This window comes from Microplitis mediator, chromosome 1, assembly GCF_029852145.1.
Source record: "Microplitis mediator isolate UGA2020A chromosome 1, iyMicMedi2.1, whole genome shotgun sequence".
NCBI classification, from domain to species: domain Eukaryota; kingdom Metazoa; phylum Arthropoda; class Insecta; order Hymenoptera; family Braconidae; genus Microplitis; species Microplitis mediator.
The window spans coordinates 2734431-2751630 of NC_079969.1; the positions used below are offsets into that span (position 1 = coordinate 2734431).

Here is a 17200-nt window from a genome sequence, read left to right on the forward strand (position 1 = left end):
AAAAAAAAAAAAAAAAAATTCGATTCGATATATCGATTCTGAGTTCGAGATATCGATTATTAACTTCGATATGTCGAGTCAAGGTTTGAAATCTCGAGCAATCAACTGTTTCGACTATGAAATTCGATAGTAATTTTCGATATTAATTATTTGATTCGATACATCGATTTTTCATTACAATATATCGATTTTGGGCTTCGATAGATCGAATACTGGTTCGATCTATCGAAAAGTTGATCTTTCGATTAAAAAATTAGATAAATATTTTTAGTAAAAATTATTTGGTTCGATATATTCATTGTAAGTTCGATACATCGATTTTAGATTTCGATATATCGATTTGGGCTTCGATAAATCCCGTATTGGTTCGATATATCGAAAAATTGACTTTTCGACTTAAAAATTAGATAAATATTTTTTAAAAAATTATTTGGTTCGATATATTCATTGTAAGTTCGATATATCGATTACAAGTTCGATATATCGAAGCAGGGTTCAATATTTGGTTTAAAAAAATTCAAAATTATTATTTTTAATTAAAAAAATTTAATATGTCCATTCATTTCAATGTATCGATTTTAAACTTCGATATCTCGACCAATGACTTCGATATATCGATTTTATATTTCGATATCTCGAAATTTTTTTTTTAAATCATTCGTAGAGTTGACTGCCGCGATTATTAATATCGATATCTCGATTAGAAATTTCGATATATCGATTTCAAATTTCGATATATCGAAATTTTGTTTTTTTTTGTTTTTTGTTTTAAAAAAACGGTTTGTCTTGGTAAATGTGTCTTGAACATCCCTCGCGGGTGTATGCAAGACTCAGGTTCACGAGGGGCATGAAAAGAGGCACGAGGCAGTGGATGAGAAGGTGCTCGGGTGCTCGGGACGGGGGTTACGTAGTAGAGGATGAGGCGTTCTGTTTGAAGAGGAAATTTTACAGTCGGATGCACCACCGATTCCGGGAGAGCGAGCCGGCGACTCTCTTTCTCTTCTCTAGATCCGTATCTTAAAAAAAATAAAAATATATAAAACAAAAAACAAAAAAAATGTTAAAAAATATAAAATTCCTCATCATCGAATCAATACTTGGAAACAAAGATAAAAGACAAGACAATAAAAAGGCTTTAATAAAATAAAATAGTCCGGCCTTAAAAATATTTTATTTATTTTTATTTTCATCTCCGATAGTTACGGCGTAGCGGGATTTTTGTCGCCAGTTACGAATTAATTGAATAAGAGGCCGTAGCAGAGAGTCGAGTGCCGAGTGCCGAGACAGCAGCAACGACATCGCAGATCAAAAGGGTCGCTCTTCTCACCACCCGCCGACGCTACAGAGAACAAATTTCTTCTCATGTCTCTACGACTACTTTTGCTTGTCTTTAATGTTCTCCTTCAGTTGCTTATATCTTTTTATATATATCTATATATTTATATATATACCCTTTTTTTCTTTCTCCGTTTTTTAGTTTTTTTTTTTTTGAACCCCTATGGAGTTTGCTGGTAAGCTCTAAAGAGTGTTTTTCGCGGCGACTTTCAACGAGTAAAAGTATAAAATAGTCTCACGTTAAACTCATACATATATACATATATAAATATATATGTGTATGCGCGTGTGTGTGTATGGGTAGGGTAGCAGAAGAGAATGGGGGTGCGACGCTCTGAAGCATAAGACGCCGACGTTCTTTAGTCGGAGGGGGTTAGTACTCTCTATATCACTCGGTATTCAAAAACGATCAATGCCCTGAGATTTTATCTCATTCTGATATTAAATTTTCATATTATTATCTTTATTTGAATGGTGATAAAAAATTTTTTAAATGTTGATTCAATGAAAAAAAAAAAAAAATCGAATTGCGATATATCGATTAGTTAGCGCGATATATCGATTTTAGTTTTTCAAGATTCGAGATGTTTATTATTTGATTCTAATATTGACAAAAAAACGAGATATCGATTTTTTTATTCGATATATCGATTAGTCTTCGAGATATCGATCATTGATGCAAGATATCGACTAATGGATTCGATGTATGGGAAAAATTTTTTTAAATGAATTGAAAATTTAATTTAAAAATTTAAATATCGAGTTTTAATTCGAGATATCGATTAATACTTCGAGATATCAAATTCGATTACTCGATATATCGATTATAAGTTTGAAATATCGATTATAACTTCAAGGTTTCTTCGAGACATCAATTAAACTTCGATATACCGATTAGGGATGCGATGTATAGATCATAACTTTATTGAATCGATAGTCTTTATTTGTAAGATTAACTTATACTCCGATATATCGATTTATACTTCGATATATCGATTTATACTTTGTGATATCAAATTTATTACTCGATATATCGATTATAAGTTTGAAATATCGATTATAACTTCAAGGTTTCGATGGCTTTCTTCAAGGCATCGATTAAACTTCGATGCGAGATGCGGTGTATCGATTTTTTATTCGAGATATCGATTATTAATAAATTCGATATCGATTGCGAATGCGAGTTATCGATCATAACTTTATCGAATCGATAGTATTATTTGAGACATTTATACTTCGATATATCGATTTATACTTCGATATATCGATTTATATTTCGATATATCGACTTATACTTCGATATATCGATTTTTTTGTTTTATATATCAAAAATAATTCTTTCAAAAATTAACCGAAAAATTTTAAGTATCGATTTTTATTTCGATATATCGATTATAAAATTTCGATATATCGATTTTTTTTTTTTTTTTTTTTGTTTAGTAAAATAAAATTTGATTACCTTTATGTGCCATATCGTCAGCGGTAACAGAGGCCAAAAGGCCGGTGGCGCCCGGCCATGGAGCGACCGCAGCGCTCAGTTGCTGCGAAGGCAGAATCTTCAGGCCTTTAAAACTTCTTTATATATTTCTGCACATAAAATAAAAATAATTATACGACATTAACATACATAAATATGCAATAAAATATAAATACCTAGTGATTTCTTTTGAAATTAATAATTGTTACACAATTCTTATCAAAATGAGGTTAAAGATAAAATTTTTGTTGATTTTTATTTTTCATGTTTTATTTAAAAAAAAAAAAAATACACATAATAAGTCAATGCAAAATTTTTTTCGCGACCAACTGCGTCAACAATCGAATCGAATCGAACAAATCTTGCGTAACGAGACATTTAGAGCAAGTTCAACGAACTTATTTGCACTCAAACAAAAGTCACATTTTTATTTTAGATTTTTTTTTTGTATCGCATTTTATTGCTAATTAAGTAAATTTTTTTTTTCTTTAATTTTTATTTTTGTTATTATTATTAAATACAAAAGCATTGAGATTGTTTTCAAGTGTCGCAATTTACCCCATCGGATATATACTCCCTTTTGAATGCAACAGCACACAACTTCATTGATAGACTCTTTCCTCAGTGCTATAATGCACTCTATACGTCAACACCCAGTATGGATTTGTAACTCCGTCCAAGTGCGATAATTAGTCAGAAGAGTGTCTCAATATAAATTTTATTGTCGTTCATAATTTCATCATACGTGTTTTTTTTTAAAAATAATTCTCATTATACAAAAAAAATCAATACTTTGATTCATATAAAAAAATTTACATCATAAAAGGATGTAATTATTCTATTGTACAAAAAAATCAATTTTCGCCTATTAAAAAAATTGCCTATTTTAGGCAGATGCCTATTGATTGGCGTTTCTGCCTACTTTCCAGGGTCACTGAATTTACTGCCTATTTTAATTAAACAAATTGGGTGCTTATTTATCTGTGTAATAATTCCCAATACTAATGCCTATAATCCCTATAATGCCTATTTTCTAAATATTTTTGACTGCCCATTGCCCAAATAAAATTTATAGGGGTAGTTGAAGTCGAATTGCTTATTTTCAGGCAGAATTGACTGCCTATTGTAAGACTGATTATTGCCTATCATATGCCTAACACCACTGCCTATTTTTCTGACAAATGTCACTGCCTATTCTCTAGAAAAAATTCCTTGAATGCTTTTTTAACTGCCTAAAATCACTGGCATTGTGTAACAACCATTGCCTAATTGAACCTAAACCACTGCCTACTCCACCCCAAAGTTGATGCCTATTTTTAGTTGCTTACCACTACTGCCTATTTATAACTCAAGCTGTCACTGCCTATTATTTTTCCCAGAAATTTTGGTGCCTATTATTTACTGCCTATTACTTTTGCCTACCCCCCCCCCCCCCAAATTTCTTGGCCTATTTTAGCAGCCTAAAATTCTTGCATATCACCCACTACCTACTGCTTAGAATTTCCCATGTATATCCCCCACAATGCCTATTTTAGGCTGCCTATTGCCTATTTTTAACTCATCCCCTCTCCCAATTAACTGCCTATTAATCAATGCCTATTTTTCCAAAAAAATAGGCTGCCTATTTTACAGTTGCCTAAAATTTTGGTCTATTGTTCCTACAAAAAAAAATTTCCACACGGAAACCAGCCTATTTTACCCGCAATTAAAAGCCTAATAAAAATAAAAAATTGATAAATTTGCACATGGACGTCCACATCGAAATCTATAGATCGAAATACAGAGTGTTTGGCGTGTATACTAACCAGAGAGGATTACCACGGGATTATGCTCGAGTGAGCGCAAACAGGATCCCTGTTTACAAGACTCGATTTAACACATATCCCTTTTTTAAATCTGCTATTATTATTATTTTTAATAAATTTTTTTATCATTACCCATCATGTCTACTTCCATTTAATCGCTTTAATTAAGTGTTTATTTTTTTTTAACTCTCTTTTCACAACATGGGTGGTCTATATGTATCATAATGCGTAGTCATAATTGATAAAGGACGCGTACAAATCTCTACAAAAGATAATACGAGAGCAGAAAGGGCGTAATTAACGGCATTTTAACTCGTAAGCCCTCGTTGTACTCTTATTTGTCTATACAATCTATTTATTACCTTGTTCTGTAAGTAATAATGTGTTTTGTACCTTCTTCGGCATTGTTTCCAATCAAAACTTTGGAAATTTATCCATTTCCGCAGTCACAAGCTACAGAAATAGCGAAATTTTTTACTGTTTTCGAGCAGATTTTTTTTCGACTCAAATTTTCGAATTTGAAATTTTTTCGCTTCTTATTTGTGAGGGTAAATGCGAAATAGTGAAAGGCAGGGTTGGAAAATGAGGGTATGAGAAAAAAAAATTTTAATTTTAAGAAAATTGGAAAAAAAGAATTTTCGGAAATAAGCGATTTTGTGATTTTGAGTCAAAATTTGGGTCGCTGTGGAAACTAGGGTTGGAAAATTTTTAAAGGGGAGGTAAAAAAAATATATTTGAAGGAAATTGGGAGAAAATTTCGAACAAGTTTGAAAAATTGTAAATGTAGTTTTTTCAAATTTCAAATTTTTTAAATTAGGATCTAAAAATTTGTCAATTTGGAAAATTTTTGTTGCATTTCTTGTTTGTTTGGAGACTGGAAATTTTATGTCACAGAAAATTTTGAAAAGCCGACGGCATGGAAAAAGTCGAAAAATAAAAATTTGAATTTTGAAAATTGAGTTTTTGATCCAATAGGCGGTTTTGTGAAAATTTGAGTAAATTTTCGGGAATTTCCGTAATAAAAGTGAAGATTTTTTCGAAATCAAGTCAAAAAAATTGATACAATTTTTATACAGTCAGAAAAACTGAAAGCTGTCACTTTTTGACAAATTCAAAATTTGGCTCTAAATTAAATTTGATCACGAATCTAACAAAATTTTCCAACTTGACACTTGCGTAGGATAGAAAGCACACAGAGAAACCACAGAAAGAAATTTAAAAGTCGAAAATATTCAAAAATAATGAAAATTTCCAAAGCGACCCTTCTTCCAGAGAATCGAAATTTCGCTCCAAATTGATTTGGGTCTCAAAATTTGGTTTTGTTGCCTCTGGCACAATAGAATTAAGAAAAAAATACAGGGAATTCACACCCAGAAGTTCAAAAAGGTGTAAAATATCAAAAATTTCCAAAGCGACCCTTCTTCTAGAAAATCGAAATTTCGCTCCAAATTGACTTGGGTCTCAAAATTTGGTTTTGTGACTTCCGGCACACCAGAATTAAGAAATAAAAGTCAAAAATTTACAACCAATCGTCGAAGAAGGTCAAAAACAACACAAAATTTCAAAAATTTTGAAATTTCCGTTGCCCGAAAAATTTGAATTTCAGCAAAAGAACCGAAATTTTTTCAAATTCTTTTCAGAGGCATGAAAATAAGTGTATAGAAGCCAAAAAATATGAAACTTACCAATGATGGAGCTCCGTGGCGGAAAAAGATCCAAAAACACAAAACACTATCACAGAAAGTCAAACTGAGCACATGAAGGAAAAAAAATAATAAAAATAAAACAAGATGACACACGCGTGACAGTGAGCGTTAAAAGTCCGTAATCCGCGGATTTAGTGTAATATTAAAGCGAGCGTGAGCACCTCAGGAGCTAATACCGTCGGGAGCGAAGTCGCGTGTCGTTTTGGCGCGTACACACTTTGGATAATTCCTGGCAAGTAAAATAAACTTTGAATTTCATCTCCCCCACTCGAGACCAGAGAACACACGAGGCCGATAACTCTCTTGCTTGCTCTCTTAAACGGAGCAACCGCCTCTTTTTCACTCGGTAAGAGCCTCGTCTCTGTCAGACCTGAGCGTCTGCTCGAAAAACTAGAGCGAGAGATAGACGGGGTCGCTTGGACCGACTGGGGATGATGCAGGGGTAGCGGTGACTTGCGGCCAATCACTGAGCTTATGAGTCCCCCACTCGGGTAAAAGTGGGCGGGGCTGAGCGATAGCCCCACTGCGACCCTACGGTTTCGTGACATCATCGATTGTGAATGGCTAGAATGCTTATTCGTGCGGAAGCGACTCTCGGGGGCGCTCGTTCTACTAAATAAGGGAATGGTAAGGGTCTGAGGCCGCAGGCGCGCTCGAATTATAACTAAACTTATATGTTGTTAAGATATACACTTATTTTTACTCTACTAAGAACAGAGTCACTCGGCGTCCGTAACTACTAGTTAAACTTTATCATTGTCTTGATAATATTAGTTTATCTACTTGTTGATATTTATTCACACTACAATTTATACTGTTTCATAAATTATTTTATTATTCAAACTTCTTAAATTTTAACTGCCTATTAAAAACTTTTTTTTATAAAGTACTGCCTATTTGTCAGTTAAATTATCTAGTGTCTATTTCTTAATGTTTCTGCTACTTCTATCAAATTATTCATTGCCTACTTCCTATTTTTTTACAAAATTGCCTATTAGTAGAATTGATGCCTAATTTTCTTATATTTTTGCCTTCTTTCGAATGCAGGCCCTATTATTTAAATTTTCTAATATTTCACTTGAATTCCTAATGACAAATTTTGAATACATGTTTTTTGCAAAAAAATGCAAGTATGATATTGCCTATTAATAACTTTTGAAACGCCTACTTTTATTGTGTTGCCTATTATCAGCTAAAACACTTGTCCACTAGTGCTAATATTTCACTTAAATGCCTACTGTAAAATTTTAAATGCATGTTTTTTGCAAAAAAATGCAAGTATAATATTGCTTATTATTAACTTTTTGAGTGCCTATTTTTATTGTGTTGCCTATTATCAGCTAGAGCACTTGTCTACCAATGCCTATTTTCAATTAAGATTTCCTATTGAATGCCTATTTCTGTCAAAAAATATCCATTGCTTAATAAAAATTTTCTAGTAACTAAATTCGGGCTAATATTGATCCAAAAAAGTGCCTATTTTTCACTGAACATTGCCTACTTTTTTCTTTAATTGCCTACAGTGCCTACTGCTGCCTATTTTTAGCCAAAAAAATTGCCTACTGCCCACAAAAAACTTCTAATCTTTTATTCCTGTCCATTATTAATTTAGAAAAAAGTGCCTACTTTTTATTGGCGGCTGCCTATTTTTTTCTAAAGCCTCCTAATTCCTATTAGTGCCTATTTTAGTCAACAAAAATTGCCTATTGCCCACAAAAAAATTATTAACAATGTAATTTCTCACATTATTAATTTTAAAAAATGCCTATTTTTCCAAACATTGCATACTTTTGCCAAAAATTGCCTATTTTCAATTCTTTGCCTACTTTGGCCTCAAACAACTTTCCTATCATGCCTATTAAAAAAATGCCTATTACTCCGTTCATTGCCTATTTCCTCCCCAATTACTCCACCCCCACCACTCAACAAACCTTAAAAAACCCTAGCTCACAGCATGGCGCCAAAAAAAACAATTAAAAAAAACTATAATTGGCATTTGTTTCCTTTCATCTAAAACGTTATCTACTCACGCGTTACTCCGTCGAAGGGTGGAACCGTTACACACGCAAGAGTGATCCTGAGTCACCCCGACCCTTATCCGTCTCCTTATCCAGCCTAAATTATAACACTTAAAAATTATTTTTAAAATTTTTCCTTTTTTCATTCCCTTTTTCTTCCCTCCCATCTTTTCCTTGTCCGCTCAAAAAATATAAAAATAAAAAATAGCTAGGGTGTATCCCTTTATGTTATCTCACAACTTTCTTTATTTTCTTTCTTCTTTGTATCCCGCTCCGAGATCTGGCTTTGGGGTATCCACGCGGTGGAAGTAACGCGTTTCGATTTTGCATTAGCGCACCAACGCGTAAATCCAGCCAAGGTCAAGTCATTTCTTACTTTATATTACGTATTCTATTTAATATTTTATTTCATAAAATTATTATTGTCATTAATAAAAAAAAAAAAAAAAAAAAAATAGAACAGTCTGGATATTATGTAAAATTAACATAATTGCGTAATTGTATCAGTTATGTCAAAATTTGTACAAGTGTTTAAATTTGCCTCAATATATATAAATATATATATATATATTTTTTTTTTGTTCCTATTTTTATCCAATTGATAGTGAACTTAAGACTTAAAATTTATCAACAGATTGGACTAGACAAAATTAAAAATATATATATGTATATACATATGTATATAAAAAATAAAAATCAAATTAATAAGTAGGAGTTGCTGTGTTATTGGGTGGAGACAGACAAAACCACGCCTCGGTTGGCTCGCCAATCGGCTGCCCCCTCTCCTGCCACTGTACCGAGGCGGCTTAGGTGTGATGACGTCACGCGTGCAACAGGCGGCCGAACTTATTCAAAACCCTTTTAAGTATGCAACGAGTGACATGACTTTTACCGAGAGGACCGGAGATAAATGGATGAGTATGGACATGGGCATAGATGGGGTCGGGAATCGGGACCGTGATTATGAATTATTGGGGAGATACGACGTTAATTGATAACCTGATGACGCAGCTGCAATTCCAAGGTGTAATAGTAATGGCGTGTAAAGAGAAACCGTGTATTTAGCTTAATATACTGATGCGAGCTGCTGAGTCGGGCTCATAAATTTTAGAGCTAATTGTGTCTAGGATACTTAAAAATATATATATTTTTACTGTAGAGCTTGAATTTTTTTTTAATGCTGCACTATGTTGATTTAGACGTATTGCTAATTAATTGTTGCTCTACTATGTCAGTTTAAAAATATTTTTTTTTAATTTCTTACTGATATTGTTAATTACGGTTCGATTTCAGTCATTTGTCTATACTTTTTAATAAATATGTCACACTACTCTAGTAAAATTCTTAAGAAAGTTTTAGGTAAATCTGGAGTCTTGGAAGTCTGCATGATCAGTCTTGGAAAAGTCTAAGGCAAGATTTCTGGCAATTTTTGGCTGAGGTACTTAAGTAGGACCCATTAGCTCAAACTTACTGCAGAATTGCTTAAGATACCAGCAGATAGGGCCCTTACTGTGACGCGTGAGTTTAGATTTAACTGAAGCCCACTGGAGTATTTTTAAAAAATATTGCAACACTATGTCAAGTTAGGAGTATTTGTAAAAAAATGGTTACTGCACTATGTTAATTTTAAGACATTACTTCTTAATGTTGCAAAACTGATTTGAAAACACTTTTTTTAACTCTAGAGTAAGATAATTTAAACATTTTTAAGAAAAATTATTTTAATTTTTGAATTAGAGGTTTTTTCATTAAAAAATTGCTACACTAAGGATATGTGCGCATATTTTTAATTAGTATTCCTAGAATATGATACTTTAGGAGTATTGTAAAGAAACAATAGCTCTATTATGCCTATCAAAAGGCATTTTTAAAAAAAAGTTGTTGCACTATGTCAGTTTAAAAATATTGCAAATTCGAAATTACTTTACTATGATGATTTAAACGCATTATAAAGTCATTTTTAACAGTAAAAATTCATATTAGACTTCGAAAACTCTATTTTATTTAAAAAAACCAACAATATGTGAAAGTATACGCTTACGGTTGTAAATAAAATTGTAATTATATATATTTGTAATTATATCAGCCAAAACAGTGATCAAGTCGACACACGGAGAAAAAAATATTGTTCTCAAAAGTATACTGTATAGTTACAGTAACAATATGCAATAGTTATCTACTAGATTGTTACTGCAATGATCTACTGTATCGTTCTGACAACAATACGGTAGATAGCTCTAAGACCTATACCGTATCGTTCTGAGCCCTATCTGACGTCACGCGCGTTTCAAATGATATGAGAAGTTTAAAAATCTTTATCACTAATAAATAAATGATAAATAAATAATTTTGATTAAATAAAATAATTTATTTATTAAGCGTCTGCTAGCAACAATTATACCCGATACACAAAATAGGCGCGAAAATGGATGTTTAGTTAGGTTAGACGGTGGCGTGTGAGGTGACGACTACAGAAAGTCGTATAGGGCTCAGCTATCTAATAGATAGTTACAGGAACGATACGGTATTGTTACCATAAGTATACGTATTGTTGTGGTAACAATCTACGAGTTGCTATACTTTAGATCATTCGAGGAGCTATACTTTTTTTTCCATACATAATGGACTCAAATAATTCCCTCAATACCAGTGTCCTGAGGTCCATATTCGTCCAGCTACGTGATAATGTTAACTAGTCAAATTATACTATAAATTTTACTAGCAGTTTTTTATTACCTATGTAAAGCCTATTAAAACTAAGCCTTTAAGTCTTCATGTGTAATAATTTTAGCATAATTATAGTTATAATCAACATGTAATGTAAACTCTTTACTATAAATTTATATCATTGCACCATAAATCGACCCTGTTATTGGCCAGTAGGCTATTGGGACTGTAATAAATAAATAATATAGGATACTTGTTTACTTTAGGAGTATTACAAACAAACAATAGCCTTATTATGTCAATAAAAAGATATTTTTTAAAAAATGTTGTTGCACTATGTCAGTTTAAAAATATTGCAAATTCGAAATTACTCTACTATGATGATCTAAATGCATTATAAATTAATTTTTGACAGTAAAGACTAATATTAGACTTCGAAAACTCTATTTTACCATAAAAACCCAACAATATGTGAAAGTATAAGTTTACGGTTGTAAATAAAATTTATAAAATTAGGATACCTCAATTGGCAGGCGAGTTACAGCGGTCCCAATATTAATAAATTGTTACGGTTCTGAAAATCTAAGCTAACCGTTTGTATTATATAGACTCCCTTGTATCGATATAATGGTATAGAGATCGTACGAAAGACGAGGGACGATCGTCGAGGGTCCAAGTCAGGTCAAGTGTGTAGACACTAATCATGTTTCCTGGTCAGAATATAAGTGTCAATGTTTAATATTATAATGGACAATGTGACACGACAGATGTTTACATTCAAAATCGAGTTTTATGGAAACGTATACAAATTTTTATATTATAATAAATTCAGTAGGAGGTAAAACGGGTCGCCCGAAAATTTATAAAATATTTTATGTAATATTACATATTTGAATTTTAAATTTAATTGTGGGGAAAGTATCAGAAATATGACATACAGTAGGTATTTTAATGCACCTGTCATATAAAAATTTGAACACATCAAGAGTCTGTGGAATAATAATTTTTGAATATCTTCGCACGGTGATATTGTGTGTTGAGTAACATTAGACGTGTTGACTCCTATAGAATGACCCGGGATACTTTATACCTAAGACATAGAAATACGAATACGACAGATGACAGACGTCCATGGACCACCTAGAAGCAAATTATAATTTTTTATCCATCATTATCATGACCAGTGATCTTGTTTTTGGAACAACTTGGACGGAAAAGTGAAAAAAAAAAATTTAATTGCTATTTTTCCCACATGATAGACAAATAATAGCAGAAGGATTTAAAACCGCTAGAAAGTCAATAGAAAGCTACTGAAAATTCTATGAATAGAAGTTTTTTTAAGCCTGGGTTCGAGTGGATCTGGATTCTGAATTCGGGATTATAAAAAATTTTATTGACACAAAGAAATACTCCAACAGTTTATTTTTATTTATGACCTATTGTCACGTATTTTCTTGTAGAAAGTCTGGATACCGTGGAATTGAAGTGAAGAAAAGGAGATAAAATTGTAAATAGAAGGAGAAACTTAATGCTGCTACTTTTCGAAAAAATCGAAATTTTGCTTTAGTTTGAATTTAATATGAAACTAGTCAAGATTTCCATTCTGCTGCTTGCGGAAGGTCAACAGTAACGAAGAAAATTGGATATAGGGGCACTAAAGTTGAAAAAAGTCGGAAATAATCAGAATTTCCAAAGCAACCCTTCTTCCAGAGAATTGAAATTTTGCTCCTAATCGACTTAGGTTTCAAAATTTAGGTTCGTTACTTCCGGCACACGAGAATTAAGAAAGAAAACCCGGAAATTGTCATCCAACAGTCAAGAGAGGTCAAAAACAACCAAAATTTCCAAAGCAACCCTTCTTCCAGAGAATCGAAATTTTGCTCCAAATTAACTTGGGTCTCAAAATTTGGTTTCGTCACTTCCGGCACACTAGAATTAAGAAAATAATCCCGAAAATTAAGATCCAAAAGTCGAGAAAGATACAAAACATTCAAAATTTCTAAAGCAACCCTTCTTCTAGAGAATCGAAATTTTGCTCCAAATTAACTTGGGTCTCAAAATTTGGTTTCGTCACTTCCAGCACACTAGAATTAAGAAAATAATCCCGAAAATTAAGATCCAAAAGTCGAGAAAGGTACAAAACAACCAAAATTTCTAAAGCAACCCTTCTTCCAGAGAATCGAAATTTTGCTCCAAATTAACTTGGGTCTCAAAATTTGGTTTCGTCACTTCCGGCACACTAGAATTAAGAAAAAAAACCCGAAAATTAAGATCCAAAAGTCGAGGAACCTCAAAAACAACACGAAAATCTAAAAATCCATCATTTCCGTTGCCAAAAGAATTGATATATTTCCGACCAAAACTAAAATTTCATTCAACATAAATCCGTCTATACATTTCAACCCTATCTCCACTACCTCCCTCACATTTCGCATTTAATTATCAGAGTAATAAAATAATCAATCATTTGTCAAATTTCAAAATTTTTCCCATTGACCCAATCAATTTCCCATGATTGATCGGTCACAATAACAAAACTATGTCCATATATACATCTATCCACACCACATTCGTCTGAAAATAAATAAGGATCCATATAAATTAAATGAGCCACGGTACTCGAGACGAATTCAGCTCAGCGGTCCTTGACGAATTGGATCCGACAAAAAAAACGTGACATCTCAACCAAACTCTCAGCTTCCAGTCCAACTCTATTGTTATTTATATAGAGATATATGTTAAGTTTTGTTCACGCCCACTTTCACTATGTCATTTAGTCATTACAATAATAATAATATTTGATATTTGTAATAAAAAGGGGAGAGATGACACTGAGAGACATTTTCTACGGTAAATTCGTAAATATGTAGGCCTTTTACTTCTAGGATAATAAATATGTCTGTGTGTGCGTGTGCGTGTGTGTGTAGGGAAGTTATTATTAGCATAAAACATCAAGTATGTCATATATAATAGGATTATAGAATGTTGACGGGCGATTAATTCGGCGCCTAATGTAAATTACGTCGCGTGTCTTGTCTATTCCACGTGTCTGATGAAATGTTAATATTTTATTTGCATTTTAATAAACAAATACTGTTCAGTTTGGGTCGTAACTTTGGGAAAACGTATTGGTGGATTGCTATGAGAGATTTTTACATGAATTTTTAACAAAGGGAAATGAAAAGTTAAAAAAGATGAGAAAAATGAGGGAAAATTTAGACGAAATATTTTAAGCCGGGAGTAGAAAGGGCCTCGAGGAATGGAAGAGGTTTTCAGCACGAAGGCTTGGAGATACGGTGAAAATGCATAAGAACAATTTTGTAGGGGAGGAAATTTTGGATAAAATTGTATAGATAAGATTTTTTCGTATATGGGGTAGTTTGGTCAGTATTTTAATTTTAAGTTTCGGAGTCGGTTTCTGGGAGTAATTTGTACCTTGACGGTTTAAAATTGATATTGTGGCTAAAGTATTGAAGATACGGTAAAAATGTATAGGAGTGAAATTGTAGAGAATAAAATTTCCTACAAAAATGTATTGATTCATTTTAGTGATATCTGTCATAATTTAGAAGATATTCAAATTTTAACTCCGAAATTGGGATACAGTAACCGAAAATTTGAAAAAATAGTCGGATTTGAAAACTAAAACTTAAACTTTTACGGAGAACATAAATATTAAAGTGAAAGAGACGAAAGATAGTACAGATGTTTACGCGTGCCGAGAAACGTGTTATCGGGGCTTGCAGGCGGGCATGAATGTGTGTAAAATAGGGGGTGAGTTGCCGAGAGAATTCATATATAGAAGGGCGAGGAAGGGGGTGGGAGGGGAGGGGAGGAGGTTGAGGCAATGCCACTAACTTGTGGTGGGTGGCAGTGGGGTAGTCATGACGACCACAGCGACCAATCAACCGGAAGTAACGTTACGCGAGATAACTCTCTGCATCCAATCAGGTCTAGGAACTGGTGGTTATAAAAAATATAGGGTGAGTGGAAATATCGAAAATATTCTCTCTATTTTTATTTTTATTAAAAATTTAATTATAATTTCCTTCATTTTTTTTTCATCATTTATCACATTAGACAAATTTCTCTCACTTGCATTCAAATTATCGATTGATTTTATTTTAAACTTCAATGCTTCTATTTTTTATAAAACTTTTTTTTTCCATAACTTTTGAACCGATCACTTTAAAAATTAAAAAAAAATTTTTAATTAAAGCTTGAACTGCCCCCTAATTTTTCTGACGTCTAATTTTGAGCCAAAAAATTTTCCTCTCCCACTTTCCGACCACCGAAACTAAAAATTTTAATTTTTGAAAAATTTCCATTATTCGATTTTCAAAAAATCGGAAGCGAAAATTTTTTTTCAAAATTTTGAGCTCTGGGCTTTAAAAGTACACACTCCAGGCTTTATTTAAAAATTTTTTTTATCCCGATATCTCAAAAACTTTCTGAGTTATCGTGAGTCAAATTCCAAAATTCCTAAAAAATTCTTCATATTTTTCAAAGTTCCATAACTTCGTTTCAAATGATAGTAAAAATTTTCAAAAAATTTCAAATTAAAGCTCAAAGTCTCCTCTACACACTCAGCATTTTTAATTTCACCCCAAAAAATTTCTTCTCCTTCTTTCCGAGCTCCAAAACTCCCAATTCCAATTTTCAAAAAAATTCTCTTTCTTATTTTCCAAAAAATCAGCGTCAAAAAAATTTTTTTTTTAATTTTGAGCCTTGTACCCCAAAAGTACTTCCCAGAGAGGAAAGTACCACGGGCCCAGGCTTGGCCCAGACTTGGCCCAACTTTGTAGAACCTTGGGCCAGGCTTGTAAACCAGCCTTGGCCCAGTCTTGGTAGAAGCCTGGAATGATAATCTCGGGCCAAGCCTGGTTGCCAGACCTGGCCCATGCTTGGTTACCAGACCTGGCCCATGCTTGGTTGCCAGACCTGGCCCAGGCTTCCAGGAAACGAATAAATTTAGTTAAAAAAAATTTATTATTATTAACCTCGTAGAATTCATAATCATTAACGTTTTAATTATCTAACGGAGGTAAATCATTGTAACGGCCAAGGCTAGGTTACCCAATCCTGGCCCAAGCCTGGCTTGCCATTGGATAGCCAAGGCTAGGTTACTCAGTCTTGGCCCAAGCCCGGGTAATCATTGTAACGGCCAAGGTTAGGTTACCCAGTCTTGGCCCAAGTCTGGCTTGCCATTGGACGGCCAAGGCTAGGTTACCCAATCCTGGCCCAAGCCTGGCTTGCCATTGGATAGCCAAGGCTAGGTTACCCAGTCTTGGCCCAAGCCCGGGTAATCATTGTAACGGCCAAGGTTAGATTACCCAGTCTTGGCCCAAGTCTGGCTAGCCATTGGACGGCCAAGGCTAGGTTACCCAGTCCTGGCCCAAGCTTGGGCCAATATAGGTGTGCCAAAGCTAGGTTCCCCAGTGCTGGGCCAAGTAGGGGCCCGTTGTTCAACTCTGGCAGCTCCTGTATGGGTTGCCCTAAGCTCAATTTAAAAATATTTTTCATTCCCGTATCTCAATAACTTCCCAACTTACCGCGCGTTAAATTCAAAAATTCAAAACTCCCGCGAAATTTAAAAAATTCAAAATTCCCGCGAAATTAAAAAAATTCAAAAATAAAAATATAATAGTTATGTTCAATAATTTAGTGACACGTAACGTAGCGAATAAGAACAAACGAAGCGTATAAAGTGTCGCGTATAATGAAGCCTCCGTAAATTTAAACGCGACATAATTCCGTGGATGCTTCTCTCGATTTCCCCTTCCCCCTTTTCTGCCTCTGCCTCTGCCTCTTCCAATGTCTCTACCCCATACACACACACATATATACATATATATACTCACCCCATGTCTTTAATGTCGTTTATATATTTTTACGAGGGTGATAATAAATTTTTTTTTCTTCTTTATCAATTTCCAAGAAAATATTGTGCGATTAATCTTTTCGCGCGTTAATCCTTTATTGAAAGGATATTTTTCTTTTTAAACATACTGAGTATAGGTAAGGAAGTAGTAGGAATAGTGAGCCAGAACCCTGATGCCAAAAGCTATAAGCCAGAGGGTGTTGAGATCTTGACGGTGTAAGTTGATGTCACGGTAGCGTATTACCAAGCGCAGTCTTGCAGACGCAAGATAAGGAGGCTAAGGAGCATAGCAGACATACTCTACGCTAAGA

The 17200-nt window shown here is 33.5% G+C and overlaps 1 protein-coding gene across 3 annotated transcripts in view; it reads right to left on the reverse strand.

Annotated features, from left to right (window-relative positions):
* LOC130671029 (paired box protein Pax-6-like) overlaps positions 1 to 6743 on the reverse strand; it is a 42868-nt gene extending 36125 nt beyond the window's left edge. Inside the window, exons 1-2 of one of the 3 annotated variants that reach the window (XM_057474718.1) lie at positions 6303 to 6743; positions 2795 to 2922 (exon numbers count right to left, since the gene is read on the reverse strand). In XM_057474718.1, coding sequence (XP_057330701.1) covers positions 2795 to 2807 — 13 coding nt within the window. In that variant the 5' untranslated portion in view covers positions 2808 to 2922; positions 6303 to 6743. The remainder of the gene's footprint in view (positions 1 to 2794; positions 2923 to 6302) is intronic. The other 2 variants (XM_057474709.1, XM_057474726.1) reach the window with 2 other exon arrangements.
* Between the last annotated feature and the right edge of the window lie 10457 nt (positions 6744 to 17200).